The sequence below is a fragment of the Olea europaea genome, chromosome 7, assembly GCF_002742605.1.
Source record: "Olea europaea var. sylvestris chromosome 7, O_europaea_v1, whole genome shotgun sequence".
NCBI classification, from domain to species: Eukaryota; Viridiplantae; Streptophyta; class Magnoliopsida; order Lamiales; family Oleaceae; genus Olea; species Olea europaea.
Window position 1 is genome coordinate 13,501,333 of NC_036243.1, and position 18,481 is coordinate 13,519,813.

The 18,481-nt window shown below is 35.4% G+C and overlaps 3 protein-coding genes across 6 annotated transcripts; 2 read left to right on the plus strand and 1 right to left on the minus strand.

Annotated features, from left to right (window-relative positions):
* Positions 1-1,440: 1,440 nt before the first annotated feature.
* LOC111397061 lies at positions 1,441-6,460 on the plus strand. The gene is made up of 6 exons (XM_023023765.1): positions 1,441-1,545; positions 2,049-2,392; positions 3,829-4,480; positions 4,566-4,765; positions 4,853-5,097; positions 5,345-6,460. The coding sequence occupies exons 2-6, from the start codon at positions 2,124-2,126 to the stop codon at positions 6,139-6,141; spliced, it is 2,163 nt and encodes a 720-aa protein (XP_022879533.1). The 5' UTR covers positions 1,441-1,545; positions 2,049-2,123; the 3' UTR covers positions 6,142-6,460.
* LOC111397928 (photosystem I reaction center subunit N, chloroplastic-like) lies at positions 6,257-10,867 on the plus strand. Its single transcript, XM_023024891.1, has 5 exons — positions 6,257-6,343; positions 6,810-6,813; positions 9,553-9,602; positions 10,160-10,273; positions 10,682-10,867. Exons 1-5 carry the CDS (start codon positions 6,257-6,259, stop codon positions 10,781-10,783), a joined length of 357 nt encoding a protein of 118 aa, XP_022880659.1. The 3' UTR covers positions 10,784-10,867.
* An 81-nt stretch (positions 10,868-10,948) lies between these two features.
* Positions 10,949-15,968, minus strand: LOC111397062 (dnaJ homolog subfamily C member 2-like). Of its 4 annotated transcripts, XR_002703134.1 has the most exons (4): positions 15,822-15,968; positions 13,068-15,605; positions 12,466-12,592; positions 10,949-11,241 (listed from the first exon to the last, which is right to left on the minus strand). XR_002703134.1 is itself a non-coding variant. In XM_023023766.1 (2 exons), the coding sequence occupies exon 2, from the start codon at positions 15,530-15,532 to the stop codon at positions 13,286-13,288; it is 2,247 nt and encodes a 748-aa protein (XP_022879534.1). In that variant the 5' UTR covers positions 15,533-15,605; positions 15,822-15,968; the 3' UTR covers positions 12,736-13,285. The 4 variants fall into 4 exon arrangements, 1 of the variants encoding a protein (XP_022879534.1); XR_002703135.1 differs by lacking the exon at positions 10,949-11,241 and having other exon boundaries at positions 12,462-12,592; XR_002703136.1 differs by lacking the exons at positions 10,949-11,241; positions 12,466-12,592 and adding an exon at positions 12,649-12,667.
* Between the last annotated feature and the right edge of the window lie 2,513 nt (positions 15,969-18,481).

Genomic DNA, 18,481 nt, shown 5'->3' on the forward strand with positions numbered 1-18,481 from the left:
ATACTACAAATGAGCAATTCTTTATGCTACATTTGGTACATAAAAATTAATTGCTAATACATGAATTTGAACATATATTAAAATTTTTAGATACATAAATAGAAATAAATTCATCTATAGTAACTCTAAATTCATGTCGATCAAGATTCATAAAGTCAATATTAATTGAGTTTAGATTTATGCGAATGTTAATTAATTGAGAATCAATAGAAATTCATACGTGACACGAAATTTGTAGTATTTATTACATATCGAAAAGGATTAAAAGTCATTATCAATTGAATATTTCATAACTTATAGAGATTTTTAAAAAGTTTGAATTGAATAACTTCTACATCTAAACTTTGAGAGTGTTTTTAAAAATCTCAATAAAATATATCTAAACTTTTTAAATCTTAAAAATTCTTTAATAGTTTCAACTGAATATACTTCCCTTATGCTTTTCGAAAGTTCAAAATGCCATTTACCTATATTTCGAACAATTTTTCCCTCACCATTTCTCTCTTTAGCCAAGACTCATCCTTGGCATGACAATTTGACCCAAAAATCGCCCCCGCCCCAATTATATAATTATTTTTGAAAATTGGCCTTCTTTGCAAAAACTTTTAATAAATTATCTTATATTTTTTGAAATTTCAAAATGCCATTTATCTATATTTCCAACATTTTTTTTTCCTCACCATTTATCACTTTACCCCAAGGTTCACTAGGCACGACAATTTGACCCGAAAATTGCCCCACCCCAATTATAAAATTATTTTTTGAAAATAAAAATTATATTTTAAAACATCCTGGCCAACTTATTTATACCAAAACGCAACCAGGTTACCCAAGCCTACAAACCCAATTTACCCTAGGAGAGAAGTGAAAAATGTAGAATAATGTTACTTAGACAAAAGAAAACCGAGAGAAATAGTGTCAGAATCCCATGTGGTGAAAAGTGCTTTGATGGAAAAGATGATTACGTTTTAAACAATCCAATAATAAAGTGTTATGTGGTATTGTGTCAATCATTGTATCAAGTATTCTGATCGTATAGAATGATTAAAAAATATAAACATGGCACTAAATAGGGATAACGAATCTCAACTCTTAATTTAACCTTTTTAGAATTGCACCTAACTTAGGGGCTGTTTGGGCCCGATTTTTTCACCCAAAAAATTAATTTTTTGACCGTTATTTCATTATTCCAGCCGTTATATTTGACTTTTTCTCTCACGGGTGAATTCCACTTTTCTCCTAACGGTCAAAAAATCAATTCTCAAAATCACTCCCTAACATGCTCTTAATATTAATATATAAATTGAAAAATTAAAAATCATTCGTTAAAGATATTTAAAACAAAAATAAAGAGTCCCAAATAAAAGTTTTAAAACTTATCATTTATATAAAATAGTTCAAGGAAATAGTGTTGAAAAACAAATATATTTGCATAAAAGAAATTTATAAGAAAACACATTTTCTAGGCTTCTGTAGAAGCAAGATTTATCGTCTCCTTGAAACCCTCTCTCTCTTTCTCTCGACTATGGCTGCTACTAAGCACCGGTAAGTTCTCCGTCTGTATATACACGACATGTATGATTTCTTGAACATAAACATGTAGAGATGTAGATTAATAGGTAGATAAATGGTTGTTCCTTCAGAAGTTTACTTTTTGCCTTGCGGGTTTTTATCTTATTTCCTTTATATGCATATGTATTCATTTATTTCCCAATATCTGGGCACCATAATTTTAAATTTTGGTTCCTGTGTTTGGTGATTGACATGTACTTCTTTTCGGTTCTGTTGATTTTTTACTTCTTGACGGCTAATGTATTGTTTCAAAATTCTTACTTGCCTTCATTTTAAAATAGTTTCAGCGAATCCTACTTTGAAAATTGAATGGTTTGAATGTTGTTTTGAATGACATGAATAAAAAAAGATAAAGAGAAACGGTTAAATACGGAACAAAGAAAGGGGATGCTGAGAGTTAACGTGTGTAGTTCGATTTTTTTTCCTCTGTATGTTCTAACTTCATTCTTGTTTCTTTTAAAATTTTCAATTTACAGGTGATTTTGTATCGTTATGCTAAGGTGGGTTTGTGATGATCTAATTTATCATTCAAGGGGTTGAAAATTAAGGAGATGGAAATAATTGAAACTATCAGTAATCTTCCAGTACAAAATCCTGAAAGGGAAGACTTCTCATCGGCCGATTTGATTTGGACAAAGTTTGGAACGGCGGAGCGTTATGATGATGTAGCTCTCATTCCATATGCACGAGTTGATGAGTTTATTATTGGAGAATGTACTAATGTTGAGTTCCCAACAAGGTTCCATATTGAAAGGGGACGAAAACGAACCAAAAGGAGTTTGAAGGAATACAAAGATGATGAGTATTTAGAGTATAGGATGTAAGTATTTTCATTTTGTGGTTTAGTGAATTTTATTTTGCCTTTTCATTTCCCTTCTTTGAGAGCATATATTGTGCTGCTTAAACTCTACTCTTATTTGTGTTACCTGCTTTTTGCAAATTGATGATTAATTTCTTTGAACCTATGTTATAGTTTGTTGTATGTCAAGTTTTTACTCTGTTTTGGGTAGTCTTTTACTTAGTTACTACTGGCGTGGCCTTTTGGGATTGTCTTGATTCCCTGGTAGAAATTAATGAGAGTTTCATCTTATGAAGGCTGAAAATGAGCAAATTTAGGTGAACCTAGGATGTTTGGGCCACATTTAAAAAAAAAAAATACATTCTTAAACAGTGATTTGACATCATTTCAACCACACATTCTTCAATAAAATAATATTACATGCAAATCCAAAACTTTCCTTTATTTTTCAATCACACATTTCCCATCAATACACTATTCAAAAATTCATTTTAAGGAAAATAATGTGGCTCAAACAAGGGCCTAATTCTTGCCTGTAACCTGTGTTAATTTTTGTTATACGTAGTGTCGTTACACTGTTTTGGGCAGTCTTGTAGTAACTTGTTTGGGATTTGGTGAGGTTACGGTCACACTATTCAAACATTCCAAAGGTGGTCCATAACGTACACAAGAGGGATATATAAGTAAACTAGCTTTGTTGAATAATACACCGCACTGGTTAGCTGTAGAAGGTCCTAATATTCTTCATGTACTTGTTTGTGTGAGGTTCTGTAATTATTGCTACCTAGTTCATGGTTTCCTTGATTTTTATAATCTTGTTTGATGACATAATTAAGTTTTTGCACCTTCTACACACCTCTTTATTCCCTTGGCTGGGAGGGATAAGAAAATAATGAAGAAAAGGAAGTGTGTGACTGTTAGGAAATTAAGAAATGAGTTTTATGGTCTAGAATGTTGACACTTATCTAAACACGAATATTAAAATGATTGCTCTTAATCAGGATGCAAATATTCTGATATTGACGCTTGACATAATTGGACATTTAAAAGGCGTTCTGAACTCAGGAAATGCCATTAAAACTTTTTGTTATATTTAAGCATGAGGTCAAACCCAGTAGTCTTTGTCTCTAATGTCACTGAACATATGTTACACCAGAATACCCATGGTTGGATGGCATCAAACTTTTTCATTTTATATCCTAACCTGTTGCATGAAAGGCCCACCACGTTTTAAACTCCAACCTACTAGATTTCATTTTGCTTATCAGTGGGTAGTTACACTAAGATACTTACTCTTAAAAGTCCACATTCACTGTCTATCCTTTGACTCCATTCTGTCTCATGTCCATTGCAATAGTAAGCATCCAGCACATCAACTGGAAACATGCATGAATCAGAGTTTTCTTTCTTTATAGAAATGCCCCCAAGAATTTAAGCGCATGTTATATATTTTGCAGGTATTGGTGTTCCTTTGGCCCTGAAAATTACGGAGAAGGTGGAGGTATATTACCAAGCAGAAGATATCGGTTAAACACTCGAAATCGTGCAGCTAGACCTCAATCCATGAGGGGCTGTACATGCCATTTTGTAGTGAAGCGTCTTTATGCCCGTTCATCTCTTGCACTTATCATATATAACGATAGGCGTCATGTAAATAAGGCTGGTTTTGTCTGCCATGGGCCACTGGATAGAGACGCAATAGGCCCCGGTGCCAAGAAGATTCCGTATGTATGCAGTGAAGTTCAACAGCAAACCATGTCGATGATCTACCTAGGCATCCCTGAGGAGAATGTTTTGGAGAAGCATATGGAGGGTATTCAACGTTATTGTGGTTCTGATGCAAAAGTCAAAAGCTTAGCTTCTCAATATGTCCACAAACTTGGGATGATTATCAAACGTTCCACTCATGAGTTGGATCTAGATGACCAAGCTAGCATACGCTTGTGGATTGAACGTAATAAGAAATCTATTTTCTTTTATCAGGATACATCAGAAACTGATCCTTTCATTTTGGGAATCCAAACTGAATGGCAATTGCAGCAAATGATTCGTTTTGGCCATCGAAATATCATAGCAGTTGATTCAACATTTGGAATAAAAAGATTAAAGGTAAAGAAATGGTTCTTTTGTGAAACACTCCAGAAAACCTATCTATAGAGAACAATTTTTATTTGGTGATTTATTTTAATGGCAGTACCCATTGTGCACGCTGCTTGTGTTTGACTCCAGACAACACGCACTTCCTGTTGCTTGGGTTATTACTCGCAGCATTGCCAAGTTGGATGTGGCAAAGTGGATGAAAGCTCTACTCCATCGTGTTCGTGCTGTTGATACTGGATGGAAGGTCAATGGAATTATTATTGACGACGCAGTTGCAGAGATTGATCCCATAAGGCATGATGCTTTTTCTATCATTCTTATGTATTATACGTAATTTTTTAGTACCTGACTGGTCATTGACTTTATTATCTGGCTTTTCAGGGAGACTTTTTCTTGCCCTATACTATTTTCTCTTTGGCGAATTCGCAGATCATGGCTAAAACATGTGGTTAAGAAATGTGTCAACATAGAAGTTCAACGAGAGATGTTTAAGCACCTGGGACAAATAGTTTACAGCATATGGGGTGGAGTGGATCTGGACTCTACTTTAGAAAAGTTTTTTCTAGATTTTGTTGATCAAACTTCCTTTATGCAATACTTCAAGGACTCTTGGGTGCCTAAAATTGGTTAGATTACTCCGCTTTGTCTGTTAATTTTATCTCTTGACATTGAGCAAGTTTGGCTAACCTAATAGAAGTAGAAGTTACTTCAAGGTTCTTTTTTTTTTCCAAACATGATTTTCACAGCTAATTTTGTCCCTAAAAATACTTACTAAACTTACTTTCTAGAAAAGTAACCGTTAAGCACAGTCAAACATGCTCATTGTCTTCTATCTGTTGTCCTTTTATTTCTTAATTACTTGATGTGGTGCAGAAATGTGGCTCACGTCAATGAAGATGCTCCCACTTGCAAGTCAGGAGGCATCTGGTGCACTGGAAGCATATCACGTGAAGCTGAAAGCTAAATTATATGATGATGCAAATCTTGGTTCACTCAAGAGGGTTGATTGGTTAGTGCACAGGTTGACAACCGAATTACACTCGAGCTACTGGCTTGACCGTTATGCAGACGAAAGTGATTCATTTCAAAATGTGAAGGAGGAATATATTGCTTCTACTTCATGGCATCGGGCCCTGCAAATCCCTGACAGTGCAGTTACTTTGGACAACAAGGATCGCCTCTTTGCTAAGGTTTTGAGTCAGAAAGACAGCAGCATAACACGTCAAGTGTGGAATCCTGGTTCTGAATTTGCACATTGTGATTGCTTGTGGTCATTGCAAGGAAACCTCTGTAAACATGTCATTAAGGTCAATATGATTTGTGAAAATCTCAAGAGCTATCAACCTTCGATGTCGTTTCATTCATTCAAAAATATCTTGATGGATCTCTGGATAAAACCTCTTGACGATTCAGTTGCTTTGGACCTCTCAACTGCCTGGACTCACCAAATGCTCAATCAAATTCAAAATCTTGTGGAGCTGAATAACTCCAGTGATATTGGAAATGTAGTAAATAATATGCCATTGAAGTGGGTTGCTAAGAAAAGCAGAACATCATGTGGCAAGCCATATTCGACGCTTTTTTTGCCCTCTAGCTCCAAGAATGGCGTAAAGAATGCTGCTGCGTTTAAAAGGAATAGGAAGAGGAAGAGATTGTCTCGTTTAAGATAATCTTTTGAGATGAAAATGAATTGCTCATAGCTAGAATTTATCAGCCAATATGTAGCAATTTTTTGGATAATGATATGTTTGGTCTAATAGATTTGGTCAACAAACAGGTTTATGGATGTTCGCTCTATTTACACCCTGGACGGGCCTGAATTGTCCATTTAATCTTTGGAGTTTGAAAGATGCACTAAATGGACAATTCCAGGTGAGTTAGAAGCTGAAGTACAAGGTCAAACTGCGTTCATAGAGTTAGCTATTGAGTCTTGTTTAAAAATTATCACTATATATTCTCTTTGCATCTACATTTTCTGCCTTCGAATTATGTCGTTCTCCTGCTATACTGGTCTCCATAATTCGTTGATCCATTTTTTAAGTCTTGGGAGAATTGGTCCCTATCTTTCATTTTTGTTTGAGATGATCGCATTTTGTAATGTTGAAGTGCTATCATGTATTAATTGCTGCATCTTTATGCTGCTTGGCAGCCCCGTAAAATGAATTTTCAATGATGCCTTCTGGTTGAACGCTACTGATCTGTGAGGCTTATTGACCTGGGTGTTGGAATGTTGCTGGCTTTGAAATAAACTGAATTCTAGAAATTGTATTCGAAAGGCTACCTCAAAATTAACTTGAGTTTTAATTCTTCCAAGTTTTCTGCCTTCCTTTATGTGCAGTTCGGTATGGAGCATGTAAGAGGATATGATCATTTTTTCCTTCTTTTTTAATCTTTTTGTATTGGCAAATTGAAGCATAATTGCTGTTTTAAATGCCAAAAACGAAAGAATCGGGGGTCCTTTATGCAGGAAGCTTTGCCTTTACTCCTGAATTCCATGAGATTTATGGATTTTGATGTAATACTTTCATGGAATTTTGCACATTTTGCCAGCAAATATTAACATTTTTGCATGTGCAAAAGTTTAGATTACGCTAGATATGACTTGTATTACTTCACTCGTTCCATAAAGATATGTTTGTTTCCATTTTCACATATATTTGAAAATATTATTTTACCTACATCTTTTTAAATATATTCCTGTTTTTTGGTTGATAACAAAACACATTGAATGAGTGCATATTAGAAAATTAAAAAATCAATTATACTTATACCAGGGAAAGTGGTTTACAATTTTGGACGAACAAAAAATATCTTTATGAAATAGAGTAATTGCTTAGTGCATTTTGTGCACTTATTTGGATCATATTACTAAATTTTTGTATCATGAAAATGTTGATTTTTACTTGGGGGTTAATTTTCATTTATTTCAGTGATATTATCACTAATGCAAGTGGAAAAAATGGGAAAATTCAAAGTATGAGGGCTAAATTGCAATATTTTAATAGTTGATTCAGATCACAAATGAAGAATAAAAATGTTGCGGGTTCAATTCGATGCAATTAAAAGTCGAAGAGTTGAAATTGCAAGAGAAAGGATTTAAAAGAACCAAGAATTGAATTTGGGGACTAAAATGCAATATTTGACAGTTTTCAGTTATTTAGAGTGAGTGACCACCAAACGCAAGGAACAATTATTGAGACGAAAAATTTAGCCTGGGTGATTGCTCAGGCCAATCCTGATCACTTTCTATGGAAAAATGCAAATAATTTTAGAAACCCCCATGTGCTGGAAATACTTCGAGATTGGATACAAAAGCATAAAAAGTGATTTTGCACGAGAGGTTTGAGGAAAAATGACCACAAGAGAATTGAGATTATGAATAAATCAATAACACTTGATTAGTTGTGTTCTAGTATGAGTGTGAGTTCAATGTTAGCTAATCACACACACACACACACACACTAAGTCAAGCATCGAATAAATAAAAATTTATTTTTGATATTGTTTGGATCTTTCTAAAGTGTTACTTAAATTCGAACCTAAGGCATATGGTAAGCTGTTCATCGTTGAGTCTAGCATTTGTGATTTATTTTTAGCTAGCAATATGATTTATGCCTTGGTTTTGTTTTGTTCAGGGACGAACAAAGATTTTAGTTTGGGGATGTTTGATGAGTGCATTTTGTGCACTTATTTGGATCATATTACCAAGTTTTTATATCATGAAAATATTGATTTTTACTTGGGGTTAATTTTCGTTTATTTCAGTGATATTGTCTCTAATGCAAGTGGAAAAAATGGGAAAATCCAAAGCATGAGGGCTAAATTGTAACATTTCAATAGTTGATTTAGACCACAAATGAAGATTAAAAATGTTGTGGGTTCAATTGAATGCAATTAAAAGTCGAAGAGTTGAAACTGCAAGAGAAAGAATTTAAAAAAATCAAGAATTGAATTGGAGGACTAAAATGCAACATTTGACAGTTTTCAGTTATTTAGAGTGAGGGACCACCAAACACAAGGAACAATTATTGAGGCAAAAATTTAGCCTAGGTGACTGCTCAAGCCAATTGCGAAGAAAAAATGCTGATTTCCTTATCTAACTGAAATTCTTATGGAAGCAAATCTTGGAAAGTATTTTAAAATCCTATGGCCATCCCTAAGAATTCACCATGCATTCCAATACATTCCTAAGGGTTTTGAGAGCATAGGAGGCAAGAAATGCGAAGAATGACATGAAGACGCGAAGATTCCATTCATTGATTGATTGGGTGATGTCATTTCTTCAATATTTTTTTTCTTATCTTATTTCTACCATGCTAGTCTAGATTTTTTATGGCCAAGAGAATGATGAGCCATGTAGTATGAGTTTTTAATCTTGAGTTTTACATATTTGACATTAAAGACACATTTTTGAGTATTGAATAGTTTATATGAATTTATTTTCTTCATTATTATTGTGCACGGTAATTATGTAAATATGATGACTTATTTTATGCATTCGAAAGAAGGAAAATAAACTCGACATGATATAAATCGTCATAGGGTCTGATAGGGAATAAAATACACCACTATGCTCTATGTGAATCTTTAAATGTTCATAAAAATTCATGCATTCTTGTATGTTCGCATCCGTCATAGAAATATGGTAGGATTATATATGAGAATAAGTTTAACATTATTCGAGAAAGATTGTTAAATATAAAAGAAACATTGATTTTTCAATATTCAACCGCGTTATCAAAGTATAAAACTAAGGTCAAAAATGATTATTGCATAGGGATTCGCAATCTTAGTACATTTGCTATTCATTAGAACATATCATATTGCATTTAGCGTAATTCTGTATTTAACTTAGTTAATTCACTCATAATTACATACGTAGTTTATTTTAGTATAATTTCATCACAATAAACACATTCTCATCATTCTTGTTTCGGATAAGGTCAATCCTTGTGGGACGATCATTGGACTCACAATCCACTTTATTACTTGTCAACGAAAAAAACACTTGCGGTGATTTTACTTCAAAATATATTTTTGTGAACACCCTTCTCACTATGGTGTTATTTTTACATCCTCAGCAAATGCTGGCATCATTGATGAATACATTGAAAAGAGCAAGGCCAACAAGGTAGGTTTCATTTTCTATTGATCACAAAAAATTAAAAGTGAAATTGCACTCTTTTTCAATAGTAAAATTTAGTCTTCATCCTTTCTTTATATTTGCACGTGTAATCCATTACATTGAAGTTGGTCAAGTACCTTTAACTTGGGTTGGATTCTGTTAGTTGACTAGGATTGATGCTTAGAAATTTATGTTGAGACACGAGAGGTCACAAGACAATTTAATTTAAATTTATACTACTTTAGATATAATAAAATATTGAGGTCCCTAACTTGCTCTTTTCTAAAAGTTAGAAACCAACCAAACACATTTTCTATAACCTAATATGCAATTTTAATATTTCAAACTAAATGAAATCGAACTATATAATACACCTTGGGCTGCTCATCAAGGTGGACCGAACGTTATTAAAAGAAAAAAAATAGAAGTTAAAATCTTATTTTACTGTCACTATAATCGAATTATATTAAACGAAGACAAACATTTATTATTATGCTTTTGCACTAGATTTTGGCTTGGGGTATAAAAATTTTTAGTTTCTTAAAACTTTGTTAGTTGAATAGGAATTGAATGACAAGAAGAGGCTGGCCACAAGTGGTGCAAACTTTGCCCGAGCTTTTACAGTTCAATTTGGTACATGCAAATTCCCTGAAAACTTCACTGGCTGCCAAGCAGAAGTTTGCCTCACGTAGGATATCTATATTACTTCAATTTTATTGGAGCGCACGTAGAGGTGTCAAAATGTGCTTCTCACTATCTTAGCTCGTGAAAAGCATTAACCGTATCCTAAGCTTGCTACGAGTAGATATGTCAAAATGTGTTGGGACGAGAGGTGTCAAAATTTGCGGGGCTATTTAGGCTCTCCTTCCTTTCTTATTTGGAGGATGAGAAAATGTATATTTTAGAGTCAAAATATGTTGGATTGTCTAGGCTTAGCTCAAGCAATATCCAAAGACTCTCATGCCTTTCTTGATTAGACCAATCTTTTATCCTATAGAATTAGCGATGCCGACAATATGTATACCCCTTAATGTTAGCTTTGGAATTTATTGTATTAATAATTTTCTTGCTCTAATTTACTGCAGAAAGTACCATTTATTTTAGATGACTTGGAGTTGGAGTGCAAAGGGAAGGACAAATACAAGTGTGAAATGGTGAAATGTTGTATTATTGTTCACCTCAAATAACTACATTTTCTCAAAACTGAAACTTGAATTCTCTTAATTCTTCATTTTTCATTTTAGAATATGTAATATATTTTCTCATTATAACATGGAATCAAAAATTAGGAATCTGCAAAAAGTTTATGTGAATGCAAATAGAATTTGTACATTTTGATTCGACTAACAAAAGATTAACGAAAACACAGCTTAATTGATTTGATACGTATTTTGCATAGGCTTGAAGAATGTCTCATTCACGAGAATGATGTAAGCTCTATAATACATTGCAAGAACACAAACATCAAATATAAACGGTAGGGCGTGGAATGCTCGGTAGATTAGTTGTATCGCTGAACCGAATAGATAAATAAGCATCCAAACCTGCCCCCCGCTTCACTCCATTCCCATCGGTCGTTAATATTTATATAAGAATCTCGATTGCTTGGATTGATTAACTTTACGTCTTGTGACTTTGTAGAGACCTATGTTTTTGATAAAACAGTCACTCGGGACTCATCACTGCGGCCCCCTTTGAGAGGAGGCCATCCCTTCTCCAGAAGTTACGGGACTATTTTGCTGAGTTCCTCAAAGAGAGTTACCCTCGCACCCCTAGAGAAAAAATAATTGATGTAGCGCGCTCAATTCTAACCATTGCTGGAAATTTTTGAAAGTGAACAACAAACTCTGATAAGAAGCCCACATGGAAGAAATAGTAAGAAGCAACTCAAAGATCAAATGTTCTCCATCGCACATAAAAATCGAACGTCAATTTTATTCAATAGTGTACCAAGTCTCTGTATACAGAAAATAATAAAATTGTTCACGGGGTTCAATAACTTGCTCTTCTTCTCATGATTTAACAGCAATCAATGCTGCTCAACTTCCAAGCACAGAGGAAATTACAGCATAACAGAATCGTCATTAAATCTTTAGAAACAGTAGTAAAATAAATAAGATATTTCAATAAGTTGAAATGATATAGCTGCAAAAATAGTATAACCTATACATATAACGACAACAATAATGGTAAGATTTAGACAGAGTGCAATGTATCTATAAATGGTAATCTGACAAAAATACTCACTGGATTTGGTTAGAATTCCCAAGTAGGGAGACGAGTGAATGGAAGGTGCTGTAAGCAGTCCTGAATACTAGTTCCATCGAGAACAACCCTCTGGCAGGAAGGTTCCCTTCACTGAACTCTTCAAACCTTTCCAATAATTGGAGCTGGCTCGTCAAGTGCCCTCTTTCCTTATATCCAGACAATCTCACTCAGATTCATCGTCTTTCCCAGTGTGGAGACTACACTGCATTTTTCTTGTTCCTGAAGTTCTCTTTCAGCATTGCAAACTTCTTCTTACACTGATTAACAGTTTTTCCAGGAACTGCAGCAGCTACTCGTTCCCACCTCTGGTTAGTTTCCTTTGGGAATGTTTTGAGAGATTGGACCAAAGCTTTTTCCTGAAGATCAGACCAAATATCCTGATCAGAACTTGAAGAAACCCCATTTCCGGTATTGCTTTCATCCCTTTTTTGACCATTCTCAATGGGACTGGAAGATGGATCTGAACCGTCCGACTGACAACTATTCTTCTCTAGCACATTGCTGTTCCTAAAGTTATCTTTCATCAACATAAATTTCTTCTTACATTGGCTGACAGTTTTCCCGGGAACTGCGGCTGAAATTCTTGTGACTTTGTAGAGACCTATGTTTTTGATAAAACAGTCACTCGGGACTCATCACTGCGGCCCCCTTTGAGAGGAGGCCATCCCTTCTCCAGAAGTTACGGGACTATTTTGCTGAGTTCCTCAAAGAGAGTTACCCTCGCACCCCTAGAGAAAAAATAATTGATGTAGCGCGCTCAATTCTAACCATTGCTGGAAATTTTTGAAAGTGAACAACAAACTCTGATAAGAAGCCCACATGGAAGAAATAGTAAGAAGCAACTCAAAGATCAAATGTTCTCCATCGCACATAAAAATCGAACGTCAATTTTATTCAATAGTGTACCAAGTCTCTGTATACAGAAAATAATAAAATTGTTCACGGGGTTCAATAACTTGCTCTTCTTCTCATGATTTAACAGCAATCAATGCTGCTCAACTTCCAAGCACAGAGGAAATTACAGCATAACAGAATCGTCATTAAATCTTTAGAAACAGTAGTAAAATAAATAAGATATTTCAATAAGTTGAAATGATATAGCTGCAAAAATAGTATAACCTATACATATAACGACAACAATAATGGTAAGATTTAGACAGAGTGCAATGTATCTATAAATGGTAATCTGACAAAAATACTCACTGGATTTGGTTAGAATTCCCAAGTAGGGAGACGAGTGAATGGAAGGTGCTGTAAGCAGTCCTGAATACTAGTTCCATCGAGAACAACCCTCTGGCAGGAAGGTTCCCTTCACTGAACTCTTCAAACCTTTCCAATAATTGGAGCTGGCTCGTCAAGTGCCCTCTTTCCTTATATCCAGACAATCTCACTCAGATTCATCGTCTTTCCCAGTGTGGAGACTACACTGCATTTTTCTTGTTCCTGAAGTTCTCTTTCAGCATTGCAAACTTTTTCTTACACTGATTAACAGTTTTTCCAGGAACTGCAGCAGCTACTCGTTCCCACCTCTGGTTAGTTTCCTTTGGGAATGTTTTGAGAGATTGGACCAAAGCTTTTTCCTGAAGATCAGACCAAATATCCTGATCAGAACTTGAAGAAACCCCATTTCCGGTATTGCTTTCATCCCTTTTTTGACCATTCTCAATGGGACTGGAAGATGGATCTGAACCGTCCGACTGACAACTATTCTTCTCTAGCACATTGCTGTTCCTAAAGTTATCTTTCATCAACATAAATTTCTTCTTACATTGGCTGACAGTTTTCCCGGGAACTGCGGCTGAAATTCGTTCCCAGCGCTGGCTAGTTTCCTTGGGAAAGGTCTTCAGAGCTTGAACTAAAGCTTTTTCCTGAACAGCTGACCATGCATCCAGATCTGAACTTGAAGAAACACCATTAGAAGCTGCCCTCTCGTCTGAGTTCTGGCAGCTTCCAGTTCCACTGAATGACTCGGGCAAATTATTTGGATCAGAAGCATTCCTCTTGGGCACACTGCCGTTTAAATTCCCAGGCAAGTCCTCTCTAGCTGTCAGAGGAGATGCAATTGATTGTGCCGGCTTTCTTTTCTCAAGGAAGGAATCAAAAGCTTTAGCGGAGTCAGGCTTCTGAAGAAGAACAGTTTTTGTAGCCTTCAGAATCTCTTCAACTGACCTTCCAGTACCAATGTACTCAGAAATCACTTCCCACCTCCGAGAAGTTCCTTTCGGATATTTTTGCACCCCCTTTCTTAACATCTCAATCTCTTCTTTGCCCCAGGGGCTCTCCCTTTTCTCATTGCTGCCAAAAATTACTTGCTTGTTCACCCCCACAGAACCATTCAGCTGTTGGTTCTTCTTCTCGTTATGCTGTTTCTCATCCTTGGATTTGTTATCAGATCCAAGTGCCTCCCTGAGAAGTTCAGCTCTCCCTAGCCCTTCCTTTCTTTCCATCTTGTCACATAAATTCCTCAGTTGTTCAATATTGAGTGACATGCAAAGACCTTCCACTTTATCATCAGAAAGATCAAGTAAATCCTCGGACACAACAGACCCAGAAAGTGTTCGCAGCCGGGACCGCTCCTTGCGCAATAGCTTTTTCTCTTTCTCCTTCAACTTTTTCTGATTTAAAGCAGCTTCAGCAGCCTTTTTTTCATCCTCCTCTTTTTTCCGTCTCTCCTCCTCAGCAATCCTAGCTGCTTCTTCCTCCTGCAGTTTCTTTGCCAAAATCTTGGCCTCCTTCTTCCTCTGTTTCTCAGCTTTCAGCTCATCTTTTCTTCTAAGAATTCTAGGGTCCCTTTTATAGGCATTGTCAACAAGTGTACGGATACGTCCATATTCTTCCTTCCTAGCTTTCTCTGTGAGTTTAGCATTTTGCCTCTCCATCCACCTTTTGTGATCACGGGACTCAGCTTGCTCAACATCAAACTCATCAGCATGGGGAAACTCCCTCCAGCTCTTAAAGCTATACCAAAAATCATAAAAACTATCCACTTCTTCGAAAGTCGAATTTTCATCTCCCAAAGTCGGGATAGGCTGGTGGACTGACCAGCGCCCATTTCTCAAGAATGCTGGTCCAAATACCTTGAAAAAGTCCTGCGGTGCACACTCAAATGGAATTTCATCATCAAACTCATCTGTTGAATCATAGATTCTTCTCTTGACAGGATCAATGAGCACCTCGTAAGCTTCCTGAACAGCCTTGAAATGGCTCTCTATTTCATCCTTCTTTGCTTGTTTTGCTGCCTCGGTTTCCTCAGCAAGCAGAAGGGCAGCCCGCTTATCAGGATGATGCCTCAGAGCAGTTTCACGATAACTTTTTCTTATCTGTTCCTCAGTTGCAAGATACCTCAAATGGCCCAATCCCAATAAAGCATAATGATCCTGCTCCTTCCCTTCACTGCCAGATTTCTTCTTTCCTTTATTACTGTAGGAATCCCATGTTTGCCTGTAGTCCTGCTCCTTCTCATTTGAACCCTCATTCTTCTTTTCATTATCTGCATTTGTTTCCTCAACATGACCTATCAACCTAAGCGCTGCAGCGTGAAAAGCATGTCCTGCAGGCTCACGGTTGAAAGCCTTGATTGGAAGGCTGTTAGACGAAACATAGATAGGTTCTCCATCCACGATTTCCTGAGAGAAAGTAATAAGCTGCAGACTTTTCCTAGTAGCCATATGTATTACTAGCGGTATCAGGGATATCTACAGATTAACACAATTACGTCAAAGCTTCGAAGGAGTCTGGCACCTGCAGTTCGAGAACAAACATTCACTAATTTCCAAATACAAAAAATCTAAGAGAAACGAATGTTACCAAGAAGAATCATTTACCAAAATAAAAAAATTCCTTGAACTACAAATAATTAACTCAAAAAATTTGAACATATTAAATATCATATTTAGTCAGATAATTCAATAAGTAAGTTTGTAAACAAGATAATCCAAACGGAGTATATACACTTACCTTAGCTGCGAGTGAAGACAGCCGACCGTCGGCGGCGGCCGCCGAGGGTAACGTAATCGGACTCGGATGTGGAGGTGGATTTTGATACGAGGGGTCGAACCTAGGGTTTAGGTTTAGTCGTGCAGGGGAGAAAAGTCACACCATAAAGTGGTAAGTATTTATATTTTATAGTTTGGGCAATGGACTTGTTTGTGAAGCTGAGCACAGAGAGGTTGGGTTATGGGCCGATAATGCTGGACCACTTGGGCCGGTAGAAGCTATTTATCAATATGAGCCCAAGAAGTTGGAAAATGAGCCCAAGAGATTTTCAAAAGAGCAAACTATCTAGGAATTATGTAAGTTTGATATGCTGGATTAGATGAAAGTGAACAAAGTTCGATTGGACAACGTTTTGGACGTACATTATTTTCTTCCTCACCCTCTCCCTCCTTTCAACTTTTGCAGTAGTTTAAACACACTATTGCTTGCATATACACCGTGAAAATGATAACCTTTCAAGAAAGTCATTATTGTAATACCAAAGGTTTGGACGCGACTAATAGTAACTTTCATATGTAGTTTTTGTCGTCGTTTTTGCATACAACGGTCTTGCATTACTTGTGTTGTCTCTAGGATTTACCGATAGTACTACCCTAATAGGATCCGCGGTTATCCCAATTCTTTCTATCATTTACATGGTGGATTTTCTATGTATAAGCATCATATGGCATTTGGCTAGTGTAATTTCTGTTCTGGAACAAGATTATGGAATTGAAGCCATGATCAAGAGCAATGCATTTATAAAAGGCAAATTGGTCATTTCCCTATCCATTTTCCTCTTGCTCAATCTGGGTTTCATTGCAATTCAACTGGGATTTCAAAGGTTTTTTGTTCTTGGGACTTTGTGGATTAAATTCGTGTTTGGAATTTGTGCTTTTCTTCACAGTCGATTTTCACTATAAGGCCTTACAGTCCAAACAGTCATTTAGCCCTCGTTTGGGCCTCATTCTCATTCTCATTCTTTTTTTCTCTCTTATTTTTAACCACACAATATTCCATAAAAAAATATAATATACAAATCAAAAATATTTCATTATTTTTTAACCACGCATTTTTCATAAAAACAATATTTCAACCATTAAAATTTGGAAGGAATGGGAGCCAAACATAGGCTTACTTTGTTTGCAAGTCACATCACCATGAAAATATTGGCAAATCTTGCTTAGCAGATTTTCTTGAGGTTTATGATCATTTAGGGGATTATGTCTCTTTGGAATACAAGGATGATCCAATTGGAACAAATTTTTTGTGATTTAAATTATCTATATTTTCTTTCTAATGTTGAGAATCTCAAGTCTAATGTTAAAAGCAATTATAGTTATGGTGGAGTAGGTAAGTATGAAAGCCTTTGGTCACGAATTCGATTCACCATACAAATACTTTCTCAATCGAGCTTGTCGCACCGAATTTGCCTAGTGTGATTTATTTGATTGACGTGGCTTACAGGCTATTGTGTCAATCCGAGGATTTACCCAATGCACACTCGAATGATAGCAGTTGCGGATTCCTCCGTCATTAAAAAAAAAAAAAAAAAGGGAATATAAAAATTTCAGCTTAAAATATTAATCTTATAAAAAGAAGTATCTCATATCCTTATATGGTGATCATTAATTTTATATTCAATCGATATGAAATTCTACCTTAACAATTACGTCTATAATTTGCCTATTTTTCACAAAATTGACTTGCAACATGTGCAAGTATGGAGAAATAGTTTATTGTATTAAAGTATGTCATTTCTAAATTAAATCATTGAATTAATAAATGTGTTTAACATTAAAAAGTATAATCGTATAATCACGTGCAGGGATGGATCCAGGATTGAATTCACGATCGGGATACAAAATTTCAAACCGGACTACTACGCGAAAAAAAAAATTTTACACATAAAAAACTGAATTTTTACCTAAAAAAAATAAAAAATACCTTAAAAAAAACCTTTTGGACCTGGGGGGCTACAGCCCAGCCCTCCCCTAAATCCGTCTCTGATCACGTGAGTAGTGATCATATTATTTTTATGTCATGTTTTGTATAAAATAATTGAAAAATATTTAGCCCACGTTTGACCCCTAGTTTTCTAAATTCATTTTTAATCACCCATAGGATTAAGATTAGTCAAAACTCTCGAACCGAACCAGACTCGAATCGAGCGATTCTTTTTAAGCTAACTACTTGAACATGTATCTGAATCGAGAATCGAATAAGAACCGAATCTCTTTAATATTTTAAATTTGTTTATTTTAAATAATTCAAATTATTTTATTTTTATAAATACATTTGCTAACTAGTTAATTTAACTTAAACTCAAAAATATGATTTTACTATTTTTAATTTTTATTCCAATCCCAATTTAATCAAATTGACCTAAATTTTATCAAAATCTATTATTCTACCACTATACTGTTTCTATCGTTTTGGAGAAATTGAATTGAAACTTGACAACTCATCTCTCAATAATTGTAAGCTTGCTATCGTCTTCTTTCTGTAATTTTAACAATCAAATCTATGAAGAATTCAGCAAAGAGAGACGCAAATGACATATAAAATTGGACTACGTTATTTTGTAAAAATTAAGAATTATAATATAGAACCTGAGAATCAAATGGAACCGAACCCGAACA